Source organism: Ochotona curzoniae, unplaced genomic scaffold, assembly GCF_017591425.1.
Source record: "Ochotona curzoniae isolate NIBS_2020 unplaced genomic scaffold, NIBS_Ocur_1.0 contig_46, whole genome shotgun sequence".
In the NCBI taxonomy this organism is placed as follows: Eukaryota; Metazoa; Chordata; class Mammalia; order Lagomorpha; family Ochotonidae; genus Ochotona; species Ochotona curzoniae.
The window spans coordinates 2270672-2295453 of record NW_024466340.1 but is presented as its reverse complement, the minus strand read 5'-3'; the positions used below and the strand labels follow the sequence as shown (position 1 = coordinate 2295453).

At 44.6% G+C, this 24782-nt stretch overlaps 1 protein-coding gene across 3 annotated transcripts in view; it reads right to left on the bottom strand.

Annotated features, from left to right (window-relative positions):
• Positions 1-1675: 1675 nt before the first annotated feature.
• Positions 1676-24782, bottom strand: part of MED13L (mediator complex subunit 13L) — a 210022-nt gene continuing 186915 nt past the window's right edge. For 2 of the 3 annotated variants that reach the window (XM_040986938.1, XM_040986939.1), the window contains exons 20-31: positions 23366-23558; positions 22285-22705; positions 21455-21674; positions 18954-19142; positions 16909-17132; positions 16322-16464; positions 12852-13010; positions 11017-11193; positions 9551-9708; positions 7225-7386; positions 5319-5431; positions 1676-4386 (exon numbers count right to left, since the gene is read on the bottom strand). In XM_040986938.1, coding sequence (XP_040842872.1) covers positions 4254-4386; positions 5319-5431; positions 7225-7386; positions 9551-9708; positions 11017-11193; positions 12852-13010; positions 16322-16464; positions 16909-17132; positions 18954-19142; positions 21455-21674; positions 22285-22705; positions 23366-23558 — 2292 coding nt within the window. In that variant the 3' untranslated portion in view covers positions 1676-4253. Of the gene's footprint in view, positions 4387-5318; positions 5432-7224; positions 7387-9550; positions 9709-11016; positions 11194-12851; positions 13011-16321; positions 16504-16908; positions 17133-18953; positions 19143-21454; positions 21675-22284; positions 22706-23365; positions 23559-24782 lie in introns of all 3 variants that reach the window. The other variant, XM_040986937.1, reaches the window with a different exon arrangement.

Sequence of the window (24782 nt, the reverse complement as noted above, 5' to 3'; positions counted from 1 at the left end):
ACGCCATCGCTGTGTGGAGAGCACACACACAGTTTAAGAGACTGATCTATCTGAAAAGTAGAGTTTCAGAGAAGGAAGATGATGATGCTGGCTCACTCCCAAAATAGTTTCAATAGCTGGCCAGGCAGAAGTGGAGCCTAGAACCTACCTGGGTCTCCCATATGAGTGGCCATGGACACTAGCAAGGAGCTGGCACCTGGGACCAGACTGTGTTCATGTGCAATGCAAGCACTGCTTTATCTTGCTGTGCTAAAATGCTGGCCTCGGTAACGCCTCTTGACCATCCTGTTAAAAATCATAAGCTGATTCCTCCTCCCAGCACCGGAGTTCTGGTCCATGTTATCCTGGTCAACATTTCTCTTTTTATATTATTCAGCACCTTTAAATTGATAATTTATTTAATAAAAAGAAAGAAATCCTTGCATAAAGCACCACCCCACGTGTAGATGTAGTATCCAGGCTGACAAGCTCAGGCAGAGGTACCATCTCATCTGCTTCTGGAGCGCGTGTTGCTGCTGCTTCTCTTAAGGTTTATTTATTTTTATCGGAAAGGCAGATATATAGAGAAGGGAGAGAGAGAGAGAGGAAGATCTTCCGTCTGATGGTTCACTCTGAAGCCAGGAGCCTCTCTTGGGTCCCAAGGCTTTGGACCGTCCTCAGCTGCTTTTCTCAGGCCACAAGCAGGGAGCTGGACGGGAAGTGGAGCCGTCGGGATTAGAACCAGCACCCACAGGGGATCCGGGCACATTCAAGGCGAGGACTTTAACCACTATGCTATCACACCAGGCCCGGAGTATGAGCTTCTTTACCACTGCCTTTGACTAGACAGCAGGCACCGGTGTGACCTTGCACCTGAAGGTCCAGCATCATGCTTCTCAGTGCAGCTGTGTTCCTTGAGGACACACAGGGGTTCTGCCAGCGCCATCCTTGTCCCGCTTCTGCAGAAGCAACTCATCAGCTTGAGCTCCAGATGGCGCTGTGTTATAGTCAGAACAATTTTTTTTTTTAACATTTATTAAATTTTTTTTACTGGAAAGGCAGCCATACAGAGAGAAAGATATTCTGTCAGCTGATTCACTTCCTAAGTGGCCACAATGGCCGGAGCTGAGCCGATATGAATGAAGCCAGAATCCCGGAGCTTCTTACGGCTTCTGAGCAAGTCCTGTCCAAGGACTCGAATTTTCACCTTAAACTCTTTCAAAATCCTGGGGTTCACCAGCGTTGGCAAGGGACAGCAAACAAACCTTTGACTCCGTCTGGAACATGTGGGGTTAGACCTGAGAAAGAACACACAAGCGGCAGGTGTGCTGTCGGCAGCCTGTCAATCAGGGAGAGAGTTGCCTGTCACTGGAGGGACACGGAGGTGGAAGAGAAGGCAGAATCGGCACACTGGGACAGTGAGGTGACGCCCTCACACCTGCTCCACTCGCGGCCCGGAAGGGGCAGTGCCCGGGTCGGGGCCCCTGTCCTAGGGCCAGGTGTGCTCAGAGCCACCAGCAGAATGCACTCTGGTGAGACCACCCACCGCTTCACCACCCGGGGCCACGGGCAGGACGGCTGTCTGTTGTCCCCCCTGGAGAGGAGGACTCTTGGCCTCACCAGGGCTGTCCCAGGCAGCTAATGTCATTACAAGAGGTGGGACTGGAGGGGGGGAGGAAAAAAGTCACTCAAAGTCTCAGTAATTCAATAATTTATTCCTCTAAAAAAGTGTGTAAAAGTATATAGCTCTCATCCACAAGGTATATATGAATGACATTTAAAATGGAGGCCTTTTATTATTGTTTCTTTTTATCAAAGTCTTTTAGTGTACTGTACCAGCGCTATACTGTAGTTTTTTTTTTAAATGAACTTCACATATTTTTGTATCTTTCAAATTGTTTGCTCTATATAAAAGAAGCTCACTGCAAAATGCTTGAAGGAAAAAGGAAACAAAAGAAATTCAGAACTTCCCAGAAATGTACAGCTTTTACATTTAAAAAAGGTTCTGAAATATACATACAGGCATGCTGGGCAGTCCCACCCTCCCCCCGCTGCCCTTGGTGAGTTCAAAGCATGATAAGAGTTCTGATCTCTGCAGGATTTCCAAAATTAAAAATTAAAAAAAAAAATAAAATAAAATAACTTCTCACTCTGTAGCAAATCCAGGGCTTGTACATTTCAGATTAATTCAGTAAAAAACTCACAAGTAAAATAATGCATATTTAAGGGAAATATTATACAGACTTTTTCACACAGAAGTATATAATAAGATTTTTAAAATCTATTGCCATTCATTTATTTTTGCACAAAAACGTATAAATATGTCACCAGCTTTTCTTAACTTAAAAAACTTAAATAATAAAAGACACCGATGAAAACTACCCTTTGCTGCCTTTTTTTTAGCCTTTTGTAGGTTTTTTTTCTTTTTTTTTTTTTCTTTTTTGCTTAGAATTGGGTTTCTAGGGAAGAAAAGCCCCCGCATTAAAAACAGCCCATTAAAAAAAAAAAATTCAAAGTTCTGATGAATTTTGGGAAAAAAAGCAACCCCAAAGTGGTAAAAGATTACAAATATCTACTTTACAGCGTGTCCTCTCAGCAAGACACTCCTGTACAAGTTTACAATCTCCCATCATCTTATGCTCTTCAAAAGGCCTTGAGAATTCTCCTTTCTGATTAAGAAAAAATAGCACTGCAGTATTTTCAAAGTCAACTTTACACTGTACACAGTAGATACAAACGGTTGCTATATCAGATTTTTCTCCTGTACATTGCAGAAGGTGGCCCTGCCCGCCATGGCGGCGCAGACAACGCTCACCCATTTACAAGTCATGTCTGTTCTTCTGTGCCCGACACACAATCTTTTCCTTTGTAATATAGTTTTAAACGTTAGATTATTTCAAGAAAAATACTTTTACAAAATCATATCAATTATTACATTTTTCCTTTTTTTTTTTTTTGTTTTTTTGTTTTTTGTTAATAACCAGGACATGGAAGTCTCTTGGAAGAACTTGTAAAATTTGCATGATTCTCTGCACACACAGACGAGAGCTCCCCAGGCTGGCGCGGCTCGGGGAGGCCGGTGCCCACTCATGCCCCGACAGACACGCCCTCGGGACGCCCTGGGCCTGGGGGACGCAGTCACAGAATACTTCATGAGCCAGTAATGCTTTAAAAAGGCATTTTTAAAAAAAGTTCCACAACGAAGGCTCAACTTCAAGTACTAATTTAATGGTTAATATTCCTATGGTCCAGAAAAATTTACCATATTAACTGGTTTTCTGAGCAAACACTTTCAATTGTGATATGTACACGAGTCCCTTTTTGATCTAATGAGAGGAGAGACCCGGCTTTCAATAAGAATTCACTAGAAAATAGATTTCCATTGCAACTATATAAAACTAGTGAAGTGACCTGCCTCTGCGGCCCCGGGCAAGGCCCGACTGCCTCCCCACCTCAGGAAGGGAGGGCGTGCCAGCACACGCGGCAGAACCTGGAGGACGCAGCTTGTTGGACAAAGCCCACTGCTGAGTGGTTCTCAATGTGTTAGTCCTTAGGCCTCATCTCCCCGACCTGTTTTCACTCCTTTTCTGGCTTCTGGGACAGAGGTATTCAGTCAGAGAATCCTACGGTGGATTGAGTTGGGTTTTAGTTACTGTACCTGGTCCTCATGAATTAAAAAAAAGAAAGGAAAGTCATAGGAAAAGTGGTGGCAAAACAACTCCAAATAAATAAACTGAAACTGTCACCAGACCATGACCGCCTTCCCCCAGGCAGGTGCCCATCTGGGTGGGTGGGCGGAAGCACTGGGAAAAAAGGTCCCAGTGTGGAAGCAGGTACTGGAGCTGGTTCTTGGTTTACCAAGTCCCAGCTCATGGAGTTCAGGTAACCCACGGGCAGACACCAATCACGAGAGGATTTCATCCACACGGCGGCCGGATGGCCCTCATCTTTAACAGAGGCTGACCACACAGACTCTTGTGCAAAAGGACACCGTTGCCTTAATTTCCCTCGGAAGTTTCTGGCCCACCAGTGGCCGGCAGCTGCCCTCACCACAACACTGGCTGGAAGTCACTGCTCATGGAAGTTTCCAGGTCCATAAGAGAAGTGGCATGGAGTCCCCCGAGGACCGGACACTGCAGGGACGGACTGTGCCTGTGGAGGACTCATGATGCAGGGCTGTGGAAAGGACGTGGGTCTCTGAAGAGCGGAGCAGGTTCCTTGCACTGAGGTTGCAGGAGAAGGAACTGAACCAGAGAGAACAAGTGCTTTTCCAATTAAAGTATATTCATGATGGCGTTGTACAACTGAGTCAGCACCACAAAGTGGACAGGAAGGCAGGAAGTACGGTCCTGGGTGGCTGGATTGCACGTGAGCCACGACAGGGCGTTGTACTGCTCCAAAACAAATCTGCCAGAGAGAACACGGGATCAGGGAGGGGCCGTGATAGACTGGGGGTTGTTCGCCCAACCAACACCTTCTATAGCTTTCCCATCCTTTAACCAGCCCTGGGCTCTCCTACACAGCCCTCTGTCCCGTCCTCCCCATGATGGGCCTTCAGCTGGCCCAGGCAAACATGGCCACTGAGCACCCGAGCTGGGGTCAGGTCCTCCTGAGATGTGTTGTACAGGTAACACCTATAGCAGAGGGCAAGGACTTGGAGCTTTAAGGACATCTATATATGGATGACGTGCTGGAGTGATACCATTTTACACATGCTGAATCAATGAAATGCCTTGCAAAATAAACTTCACTGGTTTCCTTTCAGTATTTTAATGTGGCCACAAACAAAATTTCCACGACACAGATCATCAAGTGGCTCATGCCTACTTGTTTTGCACAGAGCTCTTTCAGGGCCCCTTAAGAGTCCGATTCAGGTCCATCAGGTCCTTGGTAACTAACTCACTGAGGAGTTAGCATATATCAAACAAAGCTTGTATATTTCTCAAGGAACATGAAGACCATTTACGGACCAAAGTACAAGAGAATTACTACACATTTCTAGAATGCCATTTCCCAACTCTGGAATTGCTATCCCAGCTAATGTTACTGCTATAGTCTATGTCAGTGAGGGTGGAAAGTGTTTTCAAGGCAGAGAGCTTACAGCCCCGTCTTCTACTGTCCAGCCCCTGAAGGTGACCTGTTACGTCATCACTGTGGAGTGGCTCTCAGAATGGGAAACGCAGGCAGCAGAAGCTGCCCCAGCACTGGCTGCTCCAGGCATCTGCACGGGGCTGGCAGCCACTGCTGGCACTGCATGGCAGTACCTTTTCCAAAACTTCAAAGCCAGAGCAAAGGCATGTAACTTAAAACTGCCCGGTGTGGCCTAAGTCAGCATTTACCTTAGAACATCCGATGTCGTTTTGGAGTCCAGAGGGTGTGGAACCCGCTGAGAATTTCTGGCAGGGAGGAGTTCATCTGACTGTGCTACAGAAATGTGATGGTGCAGGGAAGCCTAGGGGAAGAACAAACAGCATTACCCTGTGCGCTGCCCAGCCCAGCGCAGGGCAGGGACCACAGGGCCAGAGGTGACCCTCTGGGAAGCCCTCCCAAGTCAGAGTTCCCTGGAGTCCACCATCCTCCAGCTGCTCACTGACAACCGCCCCCCAACCCCGTGCTCCATATCCCTCCTATCTGTACCCCAGAGGTGAAAACAAAGTGAGGTGTTTTTTTTTTTTTTTCCCCAGTCCATTTTCCTGGTCCACTGCATCTATTTCTTGAAAACAGTCAAATATATATAAAAACAGGATCATTGATAATGAGGCATCATGGATCCCACCCTCAAGCTGCACACATTAGCTTGGGTTTATCTCCTCTTGATTGTTTAAAAACAAAACCCAGATACTGCTCCATTTTGTCTGCAGGTAATTCAGTAGGTACCCTAAACAGATAAGGACTTTCTGAGAATCACTTCAACAGTAACTGTGAGGATATTCTGCCTGGCAGTTACAGATATCTCTACCCCCAGCAGAAGGAATGGATTTAAAATTTTCCAGTCTAACTCTTGATTCCAGCTTCCTGCTAACGTGCACCCTGGGAGGCAACAGTGAAGCTTCAAGCAGCTACAGGCGAGAAGTGTGTTAAGGTCCCAGCTTGTGGACTCCAGCCCTTGTAGGCATTTAGGAAGTGAACTAGCTAGTAAATAGGAGCTCTTTTGTTAACAAACATTCACAAATGAAAAAAAAAATCTATCTGTACTAGAACTGTACAGGATTTTCTTGATATACTTTGTTTGTTAAAGTCATGAAATAAGTATTTCCAATGCTACAAGGATGCACTTGCTATGGTCCCTTTGCAGTGGGCCCGGGAGTCTGGGCATTTATCACCACAGTCCTTCCTCTGGGTCTCCTAGAAAGCCACACATCTAAGAACTTACACAAGCCACATGCCAGTCAGGGACCCAGTAGGGTGCAGGTGAGCACACCTCACGGCTGCTGCTCTAGCCTCATCCTGTCCCCTCTAAAATAACCTGTCGTCATTACTGTGCCATCTGGAGTAATGTGACTGCACACTGGGCTCAGCTGGTACTAGCATGGTCTATAAAGTTCATCAACCCGTCACCCGATCATTTAGGCAGACCTAAGTGAATAATCAAAAATAATACTTAGGAGGCAAAATATAAATGCTTCATCTTTTCTCTTTTCAAATTTCAGATTAATAAATCTATCGAGCAGCAACCTCAAAGGGTGGCTAGTATTTTCTTTTGTTCAGCACAAACAGGAATCCAAAAATCTGTTCCCATTTATTGCTATCATCATGTAAAAATTATAATTAGGGTCCAGTGCAGTGGCTCAATTAATTCATCCTCCCCTTACAAGTGCTGGGGTCCCATATGGGCGCTGGTTCGTGTCCTGGCTGCTCCACTTCCCATCCAGTTCCCTGCTTGTGGAGGATGACCTTGGGACCCTGCAGCCACATGGCAGACTGAGAGGAAGATGGCTCGAGGCTCAAGGCTCCTGCTATACATCAGCTTGGCTTCAGTTGTTGCAGCCATTTGGGAAGTGAACCAGATGTACCCTATAGGCCCACAGCATCTCCTACTTGGATTCATACAATTTCCTTGTGTTATGCTTATAGGTCCTTAAAATCTTTCCAATTACAAGTATAATTAAAATACTCTGGGGATAAAGTGATATGAAACAGGGAAGAGAATAAAGCAATAGTGACTAAGGCAGAAATATCCAAGCCAGGTTGAACTGAAGCATAAATCAATCACTCCCCCAAACTTCAATATGACGCCAGACCAACCTTCAGGAAGAGAGGACACTGGTTCTGAGCCTGGGGACACGATGACCAAAACCATTGGGGGAGATTCTCAGCTTTGGCAGTTGACACAAAATAGCCCAGGGCCAGGGGCTGCTGCTTGAGCTCCTCGGGGGCTTCTCTGGAAAGGAGACGCTCACCCTGACTCTGAAAGACAAAGTTCCAGGAGCACAGTCAGCATCTGTTGTGAAGCTGCACAGGCCAGTCTTCAGGAACTGACTCTACACACTCGGGCGAGTGAGGCCCTTTCTGGGAGCATCCTCATGAGAGCACCAGACAACCAGGGAAGCCATCAGAAGGCAGCATCCTCAAGCACATGAAGATCCATGACACAGACCAGAGCTCACACAGCAGATGCAGCAAAACCAACAACACGCAGCCAAGTGAGTCAGGACTGATCCGCTCTGGATCTCATCTACAAGACACAAACTATGCCCCCTGCAACTACTGGGGAACTGACCCAACTGAAGAGACTGCAATTCCCAACAGCTACACTCACGGGCTCTGTCAGCAGTAGTAACCAAGCAGTGACAAGAGCACCCCGACCGTGCACCATCAAGCAATACAGATGAGGATGAGGCCAGCATGCTGCCAGTGTTACTGCCACGTTGGCAGCATGAGATCCACTGCACTTATCTGCAGCTGACATCTTCCTCAGCTTTAGTTCTTAGAGCTTCAAGAATGGAAAAACGTACCTTTCTGGCAAGCCATATCAAGCAATCTGTTTCTAAATGCCTTGGTTAGAGGGGGGAAAAATCCTCAACTACTACATCAAATTGATCAATTCTTAGTTAAAAATGAAAAACTGATTGCAGCCTTGCACAAATTGTCTCCTGTCTTAGGCAGAATGTTCAATGGCTCAGGAAAAGGACAGGAACAAGCCTCTTGGAGGTCATCTGGCTGCAAGGTGCTCAGTACTGAAAAGGGCAGCTGAGTAGCTGTGCAGCACTGCTTACACGGTGACATTCAATTAAAGACGCCTGGGCCTGAGGCTTGAAGCAAGGCAGAAAATACAGTACTCCTCAGAGTCTTACAAGGCTAACACTACACTTCAATCACCGACTTTCTCTGGTTAAGGGATAACCTGAATTACAATGACAGGTACTGGGAGGCTGTTGCTCTCATTTCTGTCTCACTGACACGGCTGAGCTCACCACGCCGGTACCTGCAGACATCTTCATCAGGTGCCAGGGCAGGTCTGCGCAGCTGCCAGGCTCCTTGTCTCCAGAATGCACACTAACCTCAATTTAAACCTATCCAACATGAAATAAGTGGTTTTGGTTCCTGTCAAAATAATCTCCAATGAGTAAGCAAATTGTCACTAACTGCCCAACAGCTGTAAAAGAAACACAGACAGAAAGGGGGACGGGGGCAGCCCCACTCGCCTTTCCCTGCTTCCACCTGCTCTGTGACTAAGCTTCAGATCTGTTTTCTCCTCATCATCCTTCAATTCATTCAGCACTGGCAATAAAAGTCCCACCTGGCAGAAACCTAAGCACTTTAAGTCCATCTTTGTGTCTGAATAAATGAGTGTGAGCAGGGCTGCTTCTACTTGTTCAGTCTAAGACACTACCCGTAGCGATGTTTCTCTGTCTTAGTCCCTTAATCTCTTGGTATTTTAAATAAAAAGTACAATATGGTGACGAGGCATGAATCACCTAACTGTGCAACAAAGCACACGCGAGCTCCGGCAGGACCTTTTCACTCGCCAATCTTCTGCTAATCCAGCTCTAACATCCCTGGGATATTTAAAGATGAAGCTAGTGTAAGCCCTGCCTTTCCCCTTAATACTGTGGCATTAACCTGGACAGTTCTGTAAAATTAGCCCCCTGATGGCTTCACTGCGCCTGCTGGCTGGCTGTGGAGACCAGGACTGCATAAAGGAACGCAACAGGTGGAGTCAGGCTCCTTCTGGAACAAACTATCCTCAACAACGTGTTCTGCAATGAACAGTTATTGTGTGTGCTAAATTAGCAGAGATCCTGAACTAGCATCCCGGAGGCCACACTTTTTGACAAAAGGAAGAAAAAGCATGAAAACTTGGAAGAAACAACAAGGAAAACTAAATTTTCCTAAGAAAACACTTACATAAAACCCTTGCTTCTATAGCAAGATCATTTGTCCATCAAAATTATTCATCAGAAGCAATAAGACATTTTTTCCAGAGCACTTTCCCACTCTCACTTGTCTTGCAGCAGAGACCAACACCAGCATCAGAAAGATGGGGCATGTAGTGAGAGGTCAAGCAAACATGCAGAGGGCCGCCCTCTTGAGGCCGGCTGCTGTCAAGAGGCTGTGCAGGCATTCTTACCCGGCTGTGCTGGAAGTGTGAGCCCACACCAATTCCAGAAGGAGACCCTGGGGAGGGGACGGGGGAGGAGTTCGGAGAGGAATGGAGGTTCCCAGTTATTAAGATGCCAATATCATTGTCCATATCATCTGGGAATGGAAGGTCAACAAACATATCATCTGGAAGAGATGGGAGGGAAAAACACAGAAATTTAACAGATAATCCAGGATCATGCTTTGCACTCCCATGAGTGTCACAGATAGGATATTCACAAGTCGGTGAGATGGAGTGTCTAAAGTGTGCAAAGTGCTACAAATCACACTTTAATTTTCTCTCCATCTTCTCCTAATGTGAAGCAGGAACAGAATGGAGGAATAAAGAATACAAAAGAAACCTCCAAGGACATATATAAAAATGGCAAAAGAAGCAAATCATTAAAGTGAAAGCTGGTAACACAGTAGTCTCTATCTTTATATATCTAATAAATATCCAAAATACTGGAGGCTGATTGAATGCATGTCAGTAGGTAGAAATTTAGGTTGGAAAGAACTATACAAAAAGAAAGAAGTATCAATAATAACCCAGTCACCAGGATCATTTTTTAATTATTTTTTTACCCATGTTATTCCATTGTGATTATACCTATCTAATACCTGCAATCATTTTCCCTCTCCATTTAATGTAAGTACATGTCAGTAACTGCTTAAAAATCTCCAAACTAGGACTCTGGTGCAATGGCTCAAGTGGCTAATCCTCCCCCTTATAAGCACTGGGATCCCATTAAGCACCGGTTCAGGTGCTGGCTGCCCCACTTCCCATTCAGCTCTCTGATTGTGGCCTGGGAAAACAGCAGAGGATGATGCAAAGCCTTGGGACCCTGCACCTGTGTGGGAGACCTGGAGGAAGCTCCTGGCTACTGGCTTTGGATCAGCTCAGCCCCAGCCACTGCAACCATTTTGGAAATGAATCAGCAGAAGATCTCTGTCTCTCCTCTTTGTAAATCTGCCTTTCCAATAAAAACAAATCTTAAAAAAATAGAATAGACAATTCTGAGCATTATACAGTTGAAAATATGCAACTATTTCTTAACAAATAGTCAAATCCAAAAAAAAATCTATCAAGCCCCAAGTATGGGACAGCTCTGTGGGCCATCAGACCCCCAAGAGGAGGCGTTGTCTTCATGCTGCCCAGGACTATGCGCATGACCATTCAGGTCAGCACTGACTCATGGACAGAATGACACCCAGGCCACAGTCAGGAAAACACTATTTTTGCCTCTAATGAAAAAGTAGAATGAACTAATTACCTAAGAGAACATATTTATTTGGTCTTGATAACAGTACAAATTAATTGAAGCTTTAAAAGTAAAAACATTCTCCGATATCCACTCCTGTTTCCCACGTCATTACCACACAGAAAAATGTACAGCAGCCCATTGCCTCCATACTTTAGAAAGCACACTTGATTCACACAGTGTCTTCACTCACCATTGTTGGGGCTGAATCCATCCTCATTGGGGTAATTGGCTGGAGCCACCTGGATGGTGGACGATGTTGGGAACACCAAGATGTGTGTACAAGAAGCATCTTGGGGGGTGTTGAGCTGAGAGGACTGCATGTTCAGTGCAGTACTTCGGCCGAAAACAGAACCCATTGTTACAGCATCTTAAAAAAAAAACAACAGTGTCAGTTCCCTGGTGCTGTGGATAGGAGCAAAAGAGATAAGGCCTAACTTGGAATGCTGCGAATAGGGCTAAGCTGCCAGCACGAAAAGTCGAGCCCAATGGCTTAAGTGTGTTCAAATAAAACTGCCTTGAAGCAGGTAGCTATAACTCAAGCCTCACGTCAGACCAGAAAAGGTTAAGTTGAAATTGGAACAAGCCCACTAAGTTTGTTTTACTTACATAAAAAGTATTTCTAAAAATAAGTTCCTCTCTCCATGTTCCTTCCTCCTGTGGTTGCTCACAATTTCCAAAGTACTATTCCCCTAAAGAACAATCCTACAGAAGTGGTGTCATTGAATTAGTAGCTGTTTTGATTAACATTTATTAAATGCTTGCTACACACCAGCTTTTGTGCTCAGGTCCTTACTCATGTCATTTCATTCCATTGTTCTTCAAGGAAAAACTCTTATCCCCATATTGTGAGGAGAGAAGCACAGACAAGTTCCCAAAGTGGCCAAGCTGTCCAGACCAGGGCAGAGACTAAGGCTGCAGTGAGCAGGCCTCACGCTGAAGCTGTCTGCTTCTCCCTGCGTTGATGACAATCATGTTCTCATATCATACCACTTCAGACTTGCAGAGGGGTATCAGCAGACAGTCCCCCATCTGATCACAGAAACACAGCAATCCTCTCCTTAACTGTGCTTTTATTTTCTAAGCTTTCAGCCTTATTCAACTGTTATACAAAAAATACTAAGCTGTCAATTGCAGAAGTAAACTGTGTTCTGGTGGTCTGAGGAAGCTGATGAAATCCCTTGGGGGTCCTACTCTGTCCCACTTGGAGCATGAATCACTCCTGTATCCATGATATGCAACCTCCCTGCCAACTAGTCCCTTAGTAACTCCTGTGGTATCGCAGTGCCTATGTTCACATAAACCCTGCCCAGCAAAAGGCTGAGCCTGTATCACAATGCCCACAGCATTCACCTCCCTTTCATCATGGAGGTGCTGGATCACCCATCCCACATCATCACAGGCAGACCTTTCTCACAGGTCCACAATACATATAGGACAAAACCAGTCCACACGGGGTTCAGCACTCACTGAGGTGCCATGCACCCACTGCCAGGGACAAGGAATGCTTAAATCTGGAAGGTAGGGTACAGAACTGCTGCTTAGTTGCTCTTTTCCAAAAGCCAGCTAGGTTCTGCAAGATTCTCTGATCACGTGTTGTGACTATCCCCAAGTGGTACTTTAATTTACTGGGGGCTTACTGGGTGCCAGGCTCTGTGCTAAAAGCTTTACTTGTATTTGCCTCACCATCCATCCTCAAACATGTCAGAGAAGCCAAATATCCATTTTGTAGCTACTGGGAGATTCTATCACAAACACTTGTCATGCTGGGGTATTCTAAAGGGGGATGATTTTATACTCCAAAGACAAGTTGGAATTTGGTAAAGGCACTCTCATTCACAGCCAGACCTATTCTCTAATGAACTCCTTCTCTTGGAAGAAATCAAAATGTTTCCATTTTTCAAGATGAAGTATGTTATAAAGATTTGTAATAACAACAACATATGCTATATCTGTCTACAGACTTTAGTCTGAATGGACTGAACTGAGGAGGTTCCTAATGAATGACACTGACAAGTGGGCATTTACCTGGCATCACGACAAAGGACCCCTGGGGCTCCATGGCAACGAGGCAGGCACTAAGGATCGAAGGAGAGTCTGCGGCAGAGACTCCACACAGCCGGCACACTTCCTTGAGCTTTTTGCTGATTGTCTGTAGTGAACATTCTCCAAGGAGGATACTCCAATCTGAAACCAAACATTGCAGTCATAACATAGTCTGAGGTGAGGATGGAGGCTTTCACCAATTCTGCCAGATAACTGAGCTTTCCATAATTAGACCCTAAAGGGAATGAGCTTTCCATAGGTTCCCTTCTTCAAATGCAAAGAAAATGCCACTTGACTTCTACTGTGCTTCACTACAAACAAAGGAACGAGAAGGGAGTCACACTAGCAATTACCTGTCAGGGCTCTGCACAGATCGGGGGAGACTGAGGCACTAAGATGCTGCTCAGTGCTGGGTCCTCCTGCTCCTCAAGGTCTCCATCTTTCCTTTGGATGACAGCACAGACAGAGGGAACCCCTGTCGTGTTTGTTGTTTCCACATAAGGCAGGCAGGCAGTCCCAGAGCTGAAGGGGGTCTCATTCACAGAGTCCCCAAGAGTGTATCAAAAACGGATGTGAGCCACGTGTTCCAAATGGGACTCAGAGCCAAGTGCTGGCGTAACTTTTTCATTCTAGTGTTTGCCTGTTGCTGTTGGGGTTGCTACACTGGGAAGAAGTACTCAGTCTCCCCTCAGACACACACGAGGCATGTGCTACTCCTAGGTAAGCACGGCTGTCAGCTTGTGTGCCACTGAACAAATGTCACTCTACTGCCACAGACTTCCAAACAAGCTTTCTCACCTTCGAGAGTAAGCTAATGAAAGCATGCCTTCCTGTTCCTGAAGAGCTTCCCAGTAAAGTAACCGAGCAAAAAAGGTGCTGAGGAATGTGAAGACCTTGGACAAGCAGATGTGGGCTTCCATTTCAGACAAAGCAGTGTTACTATTTCATCACACACACTCTGCAGAGAAGGGGCAGAAACTGAAATCTAAGGCTGCGATCAGACAGTGCCCCTGGAGCTACATGTGACACAGATCTCAGAGTCCCCGCAGGAAGGAGCCCAAGACCAGTAAACAGACTTCCTGTGCACTGAGTCCTCCCTGTGTTTTCATTACTAGAAATAGATTTTCTCTTAATCTTCTGATGGACTCTTGCAGTCACACTCACATTATTCTCCTCTACCAAGATAAGGAAGACAATCACGTCCCTTCTAGAAATCGCACGAGGGAAGGAGTTGGCCCCACTCATTTTCCAACATTCCGTGTGACTGGACTACTGTAGCACCTTCTTAGCCCCCATCTGCTCGCTCTATTATACTCTAGGTGTCCCCATGGGTTAAGAACAGCTTAAAGCCTTTAAAGAAATAAGATTGACTAGAAAGCAGATGAGGGAGGAAGATAGGAATTCTGACAGAAATGAAATGAATCCCCTAATGTATTACCCTTCAGGCTATTGATACAAGATTCATTATAAGTGTGAAATTCTCTAAAAAATTTGAAAAGGGTCATTTTTTTTGTCTGTGTCTATACAGCTTCCTACTAAAAAAATTCTGTGTGCAATTAGATGCCCAAGAAAATATTTTCAATGTGTAGTATGTAATATTTGCATTGCTGTTGTTAAACTCTGAAATTTTTCATCCATTTTACCTATCTATATTGTGGGAAGTGACATTTCTTATAAGCAAGTTTTACCTTTGTCATGCTTTTATTTTGTAGATTCCGCAAATACCTGATATCAATTCCCTTTACGCACTCTTAAATGCAGGGTTAAGCAAACTATGAATCACAGCTCAAATTCTGCCTAATCACCCGCTTCTGTAAATGAAGTTTTATTAACACACTGTCCCACTGAAGTCAGCATTGTCTATGGCTGCTATGACATTACAATGGCAGAGCAGCTTTAACAGCAACCGTCTGACTTGCAAAGTGGAAAAATGCTAACCCTCTGACCCTTTAAAAATAAACTGTTGGTGCTTATGCAGTGGTTCAACAGGTTAATCCTCAAGTGTTGGGATCCCATGTGGATCCCTTGTGTCCCAGCTGCTCCACTGCCCATCCAGCTCCCTGCTTGTGGCCTGGGAAAGCAGTCGAGGACGGCCCAAAGTCTTGGGACCCTGCATCCATATGGGAGGAAAAAGCTGGTCTGCTGGCCTCAAATCAGCTCAGCTCCAGCAGTTGTGGCCCTTTGGGGAACGAGCCAGTTCATGGAAGGGCTTTCTCCTTCTCTCTGTAAAGGTGCCTTTCAAATTAAATACATAAAATCTTTAAAAATTAAACTAAATTGGGTGGGAAAAAAGCTCTGCTGACTCTGCTTGAATATACGTGCATACAAGGAACCTACCAGGCTGATCTATAACCTGATACTTGTTTTGTGTAGTCCTTAGGCAAAATCTCCTCTGCATCCATATGCATTTATTGATATGAATACATTCCTACAAATGTGCCATCCATTACTAAGGCTTCAAAGATGACCTTGCTTCCATAAACTCTTCAAGTAGCTGTGCCGTACATGAGCTGTGCCATAGTTAAATGAGTTGGGCTCAGAGCTAAGCCAGAGAGCTGCTGGTAGTCAGTGAAGTTACATTAATTACTCTTAGCACTTTTTACTAATTCTATTTGTGACAAAGAAGATGAGTGGTGATGGATATTATCAGAGAATTCAAACATAAGCACTTGCTGGTCAGGTGTCTGTAGTAGCATAGTAGTTAAGGCACGGCCTAACACACCTGCACCCAAAGTTGGAGTGTCTGGTTTTGACTCCCGGCTCTGCTCTCGATTCTAGTGTGCTGTTACTGTACATTCTGGGTGGTGGCTGGTAAGTACTTGGATCCCTTCCACTCACACTGAACTGAGTTCCTGGTTCCCAGTTTTGGCCTGGCACAGCCCTTGAAGCTGCTGGCATGTGGGGAGTGAACCAGTAGATGGGAGAACTTTGTCCCTCTCACTGCCTTTCAAAGACAAAAACAGAAATGTTTCTCTTAAGCCATCAGGCTGAATGAAGAATGCCCGATACAGGCAGTGTCAGTTCAACTGCTCCTATGCCCAATTACTTGTCCTTGCAAAACAGATTCCCTCCCTACTATGCCACCAGAATGAACTGTCATTAACCAAGCAAATGGCAGTCTGTGACTTTAACTATCATCACATTCTGATGTAAACTTGTCTTAAAATTGACTTGTTCCTCTCACTGCCTCAGTATCTAAATGTTAGAAACTTGGATTTACTGTATTATGATTTTCATAATAATAACTTTTTATGTATTGCATAGTGATATTCTCTAGGTAAGATTTTATTTAGATAAAGTTTAAAAACTACCAGTTTACTCTATGTACATAGAAAGACTTTAAAAACACAGTCTGATTTATTCCTCCAGCAGTGCAAGCATGTTCTCTGTTGAGTTGCACACATTCGCTTAGCACTCTGTCTCCAGCACACACTGCTCTGGGAATGTCTCACCTTTAAGCTCCCCGTGGCCAAGCCGGCCGAGTCGGCCGATCACAACTCTCCAGGGTATAGATGTCACCTGGAGAATCCCTATGCACCAGTCCCATAACTTCTGGAGGCCATATTTACGCACAGAAACTTTACTCTTCCGTAACCTTAAAAAAAGAAGAATAAAATAAAATGGGGAAGAGCTCCTCAAATGAAGCAAAGGTATCACTCAATAGGACCAGCACAAGGGTAGCTGTTTGGGGTGGTGGCTATACGCAGAACACCCACACCCTGTACCCGGGTACCAGGCCCACATCTCAGCTCTGGCTCTGATATGGCTTCTTGCAGAGGCAGCACATGATACCTCAAGGACCTGGGTCTTTGCAACCCAGAAAGGAGACCCAGACTGAATTCCCAGTTCCCAGCCCTAAGAGTGAGCCAAAACATGCACGAGATCTCTGTCTCTCTACCTTTCAAATAAATAATCAATTAAAAAAAAAATACAAGACAATTCCAAAGAGCTTACCCATGTAGTAACCACTGTGGTGGAAAGATTTCTGAGAGAAGGTATACCATCAATTTACATGAACTATAAACATCAAGCTTCTCACCTGGTTGGTAAAGCAATATTTATAATGCAGGTGTCTATTAACTCCCCATGGAGGTCAGTGCAGGAAGCCAAAAGCCAGCGCTGGTCATGAGACAGACAGTAGCCCACAAACAGCACATTGTATTTCTGGCCCGCCTCACCGAACGTCTCTCCCAGCTCTGTCTGCTTGTCTTTGATTGGAGCCAATATAAAGGGAGGGGCGTAAATCTGGACTGGGCTAGGCCGCTGCAAACAAAAATCAAATTCAGAATCATCAGAGAGCCATCCAACTTAATATTTCTAGCTAGCCCAGAACACTAAAGAGAAGTAACAGGAAGTATGGACAATAAGGCTGTCTCTCCAGCACTACTTGGATTTATAGTGATGAGGACACAGATAACAAAATTTCTGCTGCAATTACAGACACTTGAAAGTCAAGCTGAATCAAGTTACCTTCAGGCTATGTTTGTAAGCTACATTTGGAACATGAAAAGAACTTCATGTTTAGATTTGGGTCTCATTTCCAAGGTATCTCACTACATACATGCAAATGTTCCAAAAGCTAAAAAAAAGTCCACAATCTGGAACATTTCTGATCTCAGGCATTTGAGATAAGGGTCCCTCAAGCCGCACAGCGCCTGAGACACAGCAGATGGAGAGCCTACATTTACTGAGAGCACGATGTTCCAGCCACCAACAGTGGTAAAGGCAATACTGACCAACCACTACCTTAGGCAGCTACGATGTACACATCTCAGCCAATGTTGGTAACTACTGGTTCTTCTGTTTTAAATACACTAAAATGATTTCTTTTTTTCCTTCCTTTCCATGTAAAAACGAACAAAGCATATTACTTGAGGGGCTTTTAGCCATTTATTTCCATCTAAGCGTCACTTTTTTCTCATGAATTTCTGACAGTGTTTTGTTAGTATTACAATGTGCTCAAATGTCTTATAATGCCCCAGAATATCCTGCCAGTAGACCGTTAGCCTTAATCTTCACTATGCAAATGAGGAGTACTTCTTACTAAAATTCTAAGAAATGACTTTATGTCAACTGCAAAACAACCAAAAAGGTAAAGAAAGGCAATTCCTAACTTCACAGACAAAAGAGGAAACAAGGTTATTAAAAAAAAAATTAAAATAAAAACATAAATTGCCTGCAAAAGTGAAAAGCTCAAATGGAAAGATGAAAGAAAGAGAGAGAGAGAGAAACAAAGGGAGAGAGAGAGAAAGAAGGAAAGAAACAGAGAAAGAGACGGAGGGTGGGTTACTTAATCCCAGACAGGCTTCTCCTCGGGATGAGGCTGAACTGAACCAAGCTACAATGAGCAGACCATGAGCCCACTCCCGCATATCCTAGCTCCAAGCTCTGTCTTCTAAAACGGATACACATTTCCCACAACTTTCCAGGGAAGCTGACATTCTTATCCAATGGAGTCAGCAGCCGCTTGGGTTTGCTGGACTCTCTTATGGGGAAGAGGAGGGCTTGTACTAATGGGCAACATTTCGTGCAAAAACTTGGAGGAACTGAGTTTTGAACGTTTAAAAATACTAAACATTGTTCTGAGCCTTCAACAGAATGTGATTAGAAAAACAAAGAAAGTGAAACTTCGGTTTATAACATGTAAATTTCCCTTGAGGTGCATGCCTGCGGGAGGCAGGCCTAAAGGACAGAGGAGGGAGAAGTCCCGGGTTCTCCCATTGCAGAGCGGAAGCTCAGGCATATTGCCCTCCCAGACACAAACCAGAGCCTGGAAGGCAGACTTTCTGACTGAAAACAGATTAGCTTAGCAAAATAACACATTTAGGAAATTCAAACATTAACAACCACAAGTTAGAGCGTTGCTGCATCAGGTCGTACAACAAAAACCAGTGTTTGCCTGCTTCTTAGAAAGCTTTACAAGTTCAGAAAAGTCTTTCCTCTGTTTTAACTTGAGGCTCCTCTACCCACTTAGCAAGCCAACCAGGCAGCCCAGCACTCTCCAAGCAACAGCAGCACTCGCCTGGCTGGCATTTCGGGTAGAAGGGTGCGCCTTCCGCACAGCTGGGAGCTGCCAATACTCACTTCTGGGTTCCTGAGAATCATCTCCATGCTGGCTGCAGGCCCAAACCCCGTGAGGGACTTAATGTGGATCTGTGTAGGCAGCGGCCGCCTGCACTGGCAGTACACGGAAAATGCCATGGACTTCAAGTACTGGATGTAGAACACTTGCTCGTCCTTCATTGTCTGCAGCATGTACTGGCAAGGCACAATCTGCAGGCACAGATTTAAACAGGCTAGTGAGAGAGCTGCAGCATCAAACAACAAGCATTCATTACGGAAGTTGGGAGAGGGAACTGTAGCTTTAAAATATGTAAACGCCAAACTTAATTATATCCTAATTCCTTCCAAGGACAGAAAATGCTGTCTCCGAAATGCACGCCCTCAACTTAAGAAGAGCTACCAGTACAAAAGCCAGTTACACAGTTACGTTGCAAACGAGGTTCTCAATTCAGGGGTAAATTCTCAGTGCAGTACTGCCAAGGGCTCAAAATATTACAACTTGCATTTTAATATATTCCATCTTTTTATAATGAATATGTACAGCACCATGAAATCATTGGAGTAACTGTCTAATAAACAAACAACTATCAACAGGTTGTTCCGAGCATTGTAATTTCAATTTTTTAATTCTACAGGACAGTGTTCTTTGAAGAGATGTTAAAAAAAAAAAAAATCGTGCCCAGCAGCGTGGCCTAATGGCTAAAGTCCTCGCCTTGAACGCGCCGGGATCTCATATGGGCGCCGGTTTTAATCCCGGCAGCTCCACTTCTCATCCAGCTCCCTGCCTGTGGCCTGGGAAAGCAGTCAAGGATGACCCAAAGCCTTGGGACCCTGCACCCATGTGGGAGACATAGAGGAAATTCCTGGATCCTGGCTTCGGACCGGCATAGCATCGGCCGTTGCATTCACTTGGGGAGTGAATCATTGGACGGAAGATCTTCCTCTCTGTCTCTCCTCCTCTCTGTATATCTGACTTTCCAATAAATAAATAAATCTTTAAAAAAAAAAAGTCAAACAGGACCCAGTGAGATGGCTCAGTTGGCTAATCCTTTGTCTTACAAGCACCAGGGTTCCTTGTAGGTGCCTGTTCTAATCCCGGCAGCTCCACTTCCCATCCAGCTCCCTGCTAGTGGTCTGGGAGAGCAGCAGAGGATGACTCAAAGTCTTGGGACCCTACAGCCCTGTGGGAGACCCTGAAGAGGTTCCTGGCTCCAGATCAGCTCAGCTCTGGCTGTTCTAGCCGTCTGGGGAGAGAACTGGTGGATGGGAGATGTTTCTGTTTATCCTCTCTCTGTAAAGCTTCTGTTTCAATCAAAATAAATAAATCTTAAAAAGTTTTTTTCCAAACACCCAGGCATCAGTTTTCACTTACACAGAGTATTTTTTAAATGGTTACACTATAGACCTTTGAAGGGTATGGTAACATCAGGCCTGTTCACTCACTGCTGAAATAACCTTCCTGGAAGGAAAGCTGCTTTTCAGCATCGACATCTAAGTCTCTAGTTTAAATAATCTGAAGCACAACAAAGCAAATGGTATACACACAGAATTACTATGATTTGACTTATAACATATGAAAAACTTGCAGTCATTTATTTATTTTTATTGGTAGGTCAGATTGACAAAGAGAAGGAGACAGAGATCTAAAGATCTTCCATTCGCTGGTTCATTCCCCAAGTGGCCGCAACAGTTGGAAGCTGAGCTGATCTGAGGCCAGGAGCCAGGAGCTTCCTCTGGGTCCCCCAGGCGGGTACAAGGTCCTAAAGTTTTGATCTGTCCTCTACTATTTCCCAGGCCACAAGCAGTGAGCAGGATGGGAAGTGGAGCAGCCACAAACCAGCACCCATATGGGATCCTGGCAAAAGCAAGGTGAGGACTTTAACCACTAGGCTACTGTACTGTGCCCTAAAAATATTTCTCATCAGAATTTTCAAGAAGCATGGAAGGCCTGGCGTCGTAGCATAGCAATTAAAGTCCTCGCCTCACCCTGGGATCCTATATGGGCGCTGGTTCTAATCCCGGCAGCCCTGCTTTCCATCAAGCTCCCTGCTGGTAGCCTGGGGAAGCAGTCAAGGACGGCCCAAAGCTTTGGGACCCTGCACCCGTGTGGGAGACCTGGAAGAGACTCCTGGCTCCTGGCTTCAGATTGGCTCAGTTCCAGCCATTGTGGCCACTTGGTGAGTGAATCATTGGACAGAAGATCTTCCTCTTTGTCTCTCCTCCTCTCTGTATATCTGAGTTTACAATAAAAAAAATAAGTAAATCTTAAAAAAAAAGAAAAAACGAAAGAAGCATGGAAACTCATTCAGTAGAAAAAATTTAGAATTATGTTAAATATATATGACCTCAAGCCTGTAAATGTAGCAGAACGTGAATGTGACGATGGTAGAAACTAGAACACAGGGCTGCAGAAGATTCTTCTTTTGTATTTTTCTATACTTTCAATTTAATAAAAATCATGCACTTGAATCTATGTTCAATAAAACAATGCCAATAAAAGTAAAGGATAAACTTGTAGTCACCTGGAGAATGAAAGAATTTCTCATATGCTTAGGTAAATTATCCAGCATTTCTGCATAGCAGCGCATCAAGCTCAACACCCAGAAGTTTCCGGGAGTGGCATCCTCCTCTGCGGTGTAGGTGAACGGGTCCACCATGTAAATGACGACAGCGGGAGGGTAGGCGTGGCTGTCTGCCGAGTCAGGCTCTGTGGGGATGCCTATTCGCTCCCTCTCCGTAACGCTGAATAGAGAATGACTTGTTAGGCGGCCAGAATAAACATCCATTACACAGAATACATGCAACTAGGAGCACATTTATTCCCTAGACAATGATTACAGATTAGATGTAAACATATTATGTATCACATCTTCAAAATGAACGCAAATCAAGACAGTATGCAGTGAGAGCAGACGGAAAAATGACAATGCAGGTTGAGCAGCTCTAGCACAGAAACTGGACTTTACAGAGTTATCAGTTTTAGAGCATCCTGCATTTTACATTTCAGATTTCCAGTAGTCAATACAAATATTTTAAAATCTGAAAATCTCCACCTGGTCCCACTTATTTCAACTAGAGGATATTCAACCTGTACTACCCTCTAAAATGAGATAACTCTTTTCAAAAACAGTTGTAAGTCAATAACCCTAATAATAATGCTTACTAATTATAATTAATCATAAGTCTCAAACTTCTTAATAGAGGAATAGATTGACAGTTGCTATTTTTTTATTTGGGAGAACAGAAATAGAGCACTGTGCTAGATTTCTGAGCTTCAGGAAGTCGAACGGGGTAGGGATGTTCACTGAAAGAGTATAAAGGAGGCCCAAGCCAGGCACCCGTCTGAACGCACCTTTCTTGTCCGTCCTGGGAGGGCTGAGAAGAGCTTTGCCCAGGCTCAGTGTCTCCACCACAGCCAACGTTCCCTGGGGTTCTATCCGTGGAACTGCCCCCAGCGTTGGGGTTCTGTCCTCCAACACTACCACTGAATCCTGAAGAGGAGGTAGTGCTGATTTGGTTAATACCCGGAACACAGGTAGATGATGAGACGGGTGGTCCAGAGGACCCAGATGCAGAACTACTTGCTGCAGGGTTGCTACTGTTGGAGGTGGGATTAAATGCACTGCCAGCAGGGGGAGCAGCTGATCCTGAACTTGAAGCCAAAGGCCCAGCATTCCCAGGCGCAGTCTGTCCCTGTGCTGCTGCTGGTGGGTTCTGATACCTGGGTGGTGTCAGCAGGCTGCTGTCAAGCTGCAGAGTGGCTAAGTAAGGTGCTGAAAGATGACACAGACAGAGGTAATGTCAGTGATGCCTGCAATTGCAGGAGGCCAAAGCAGAAATTTTGGAGTCACTTTATAAAGAAAGTCGTACTTTTAAGCTACAAAATTTATGGTATCCCAAATACTATCTCCACACATGAACATATGCTTACATATCCTGCAAACATAAAAATGTGTGTGGACAACTGGCTGCATACAGAGCAGCCTATTTAAAAAGACAGAAACTACTGATGACTTGTGATGCTCTCCTTACACACAGATTTCCTGACGAGTGACAGACCATGCACCCCATGGCCATTTTGATTAAATCTCTCTTCATGTGTACATAGCTTTATATGCTTCTAACATTCTCTTGAGAACACAGGTTAAGATTAAGCAGTAAATACCAAGTCATGCTGCTAACTTTTCAAAAAGTGGAGTAAATGATATATGACTCCTTTAGATAGCTTCAAAAAGGTTTTAAAGAACACATAGCTACACAAAAATTGGTCTTTTTACTACACCAAAAGAAAAAAAAGTACCTAACAGTAATGAGACGTTAGCAAACACTACCAGTGACAAGAGAAATCAGTAAAATGTCATATCCACGAGGGAAGGGGTAGATTAGCTATTCTGTTCTTCAAATTCTACTCAATCAGGTCAAGTGTCATTTACCTAGGTGATGGCGGCAAACTTGCGCGTAGAGCTTGAGTCTGGAATGATTGTCGCTCTCCTCACTGCTCCACGGCTGGTTAAACCACTCGCTCACAAGCTCATTGTTGAGCTGCGGTGCCACGGTCTTCCCCACACGCATGATCCCGTCACGCAGCACTCTGCAGATGGGCTTGTGCTGCCCGAGTCTGCACATCTGCACAAACCAAACGAGTGCATCACTTCCAGCAGGAGCCACTGGTCAGTGCTCACGGCCAGCAAGGGAGCTTGTACTATTTCCTTTTGGGGCTATCACATGCGATCAAATGCAGGTTCCAACTGACCTTTCTGATAATCGCAATGCACTAGAAGTACTTACCTGTCACTTCCAAACCTGAACTCGGCCCCCGAAAAAAAAAAGCGCCTCTTCACCCAAGCTAATTTCTCCTACACAAGAAGAGTCTTACTGAGTATTGTCTGCTTGCTAATGGGCAACTAAACAACAATAACCAGGGTCCTGTCTACTAAAGCTGAATTAGACATATGTCCAGGAAAATCACTTATTAATCCTCACACATAATGTTTTCCCATAAGATCACAATAAAATCTTATGAGCTACCTGTGTACCATTGCAGATGTTTGAAGAACACCCAAAGCCAGAGGCCTCTGACACAGTGAGCATGCTTGTCACTTGTTAAAAGGTAATGGTTGCTTTAGGACAGTAAGAGTCTGCTATGCATCTCAAGGACATGAAATGGGTGCTTATGGCAGAAAAGAAACATACCCCAACAACCAACTCTGTCACCAGCAGGACTTTCATTCCTTGCTAGAAGCAAAGTCTTAACCAGGCCCCAAAATAACCTCAAGTGTGCACTCCTCTTAAGCAGACATAAGAATTACTGTCAAATGAGCAACCCTTATATGGTTAACTGAGAAAAAAAAAAAGGGGCCTACAGCTCCTAAAAATATCTGATGAATTAATTCTTTTGTGTTCTCAGACTTCCGTTGAAGGCCTCATTCAAGAGAATGGCAGAGTTTTCCAGCTGCCAGGAGAAACTTTGGGTTATATTAATGGTGAGTTAACAGAACAATAAGCACCCACGCAGCAATCCCTGCTCAAACATAGCTGCGTCCAAGAGTTTCCACGTGTGGCTTAATGAATGTCATCACATAACACGTCACACCTCTTCTTGAGTGCGTAGCAACTCATAAATTTACTATTCAGTGTTTACATATACATTTATAGATAGTGAGTCATTCGCTTGAAAATATTTTTAAATTCAGCTTGGCATCTTATTTAAAAACACTTTTGTGATGCTTATATTTGCTTGTCACAGTTCGAAATACTCTAGAAACATTAGTTTCACTTCATTATGCCAAATAAAAACATTAGAAGTTGAAAGTACAAAGAATTTAGTGTGTATGCACTTTAGCAAAAGAA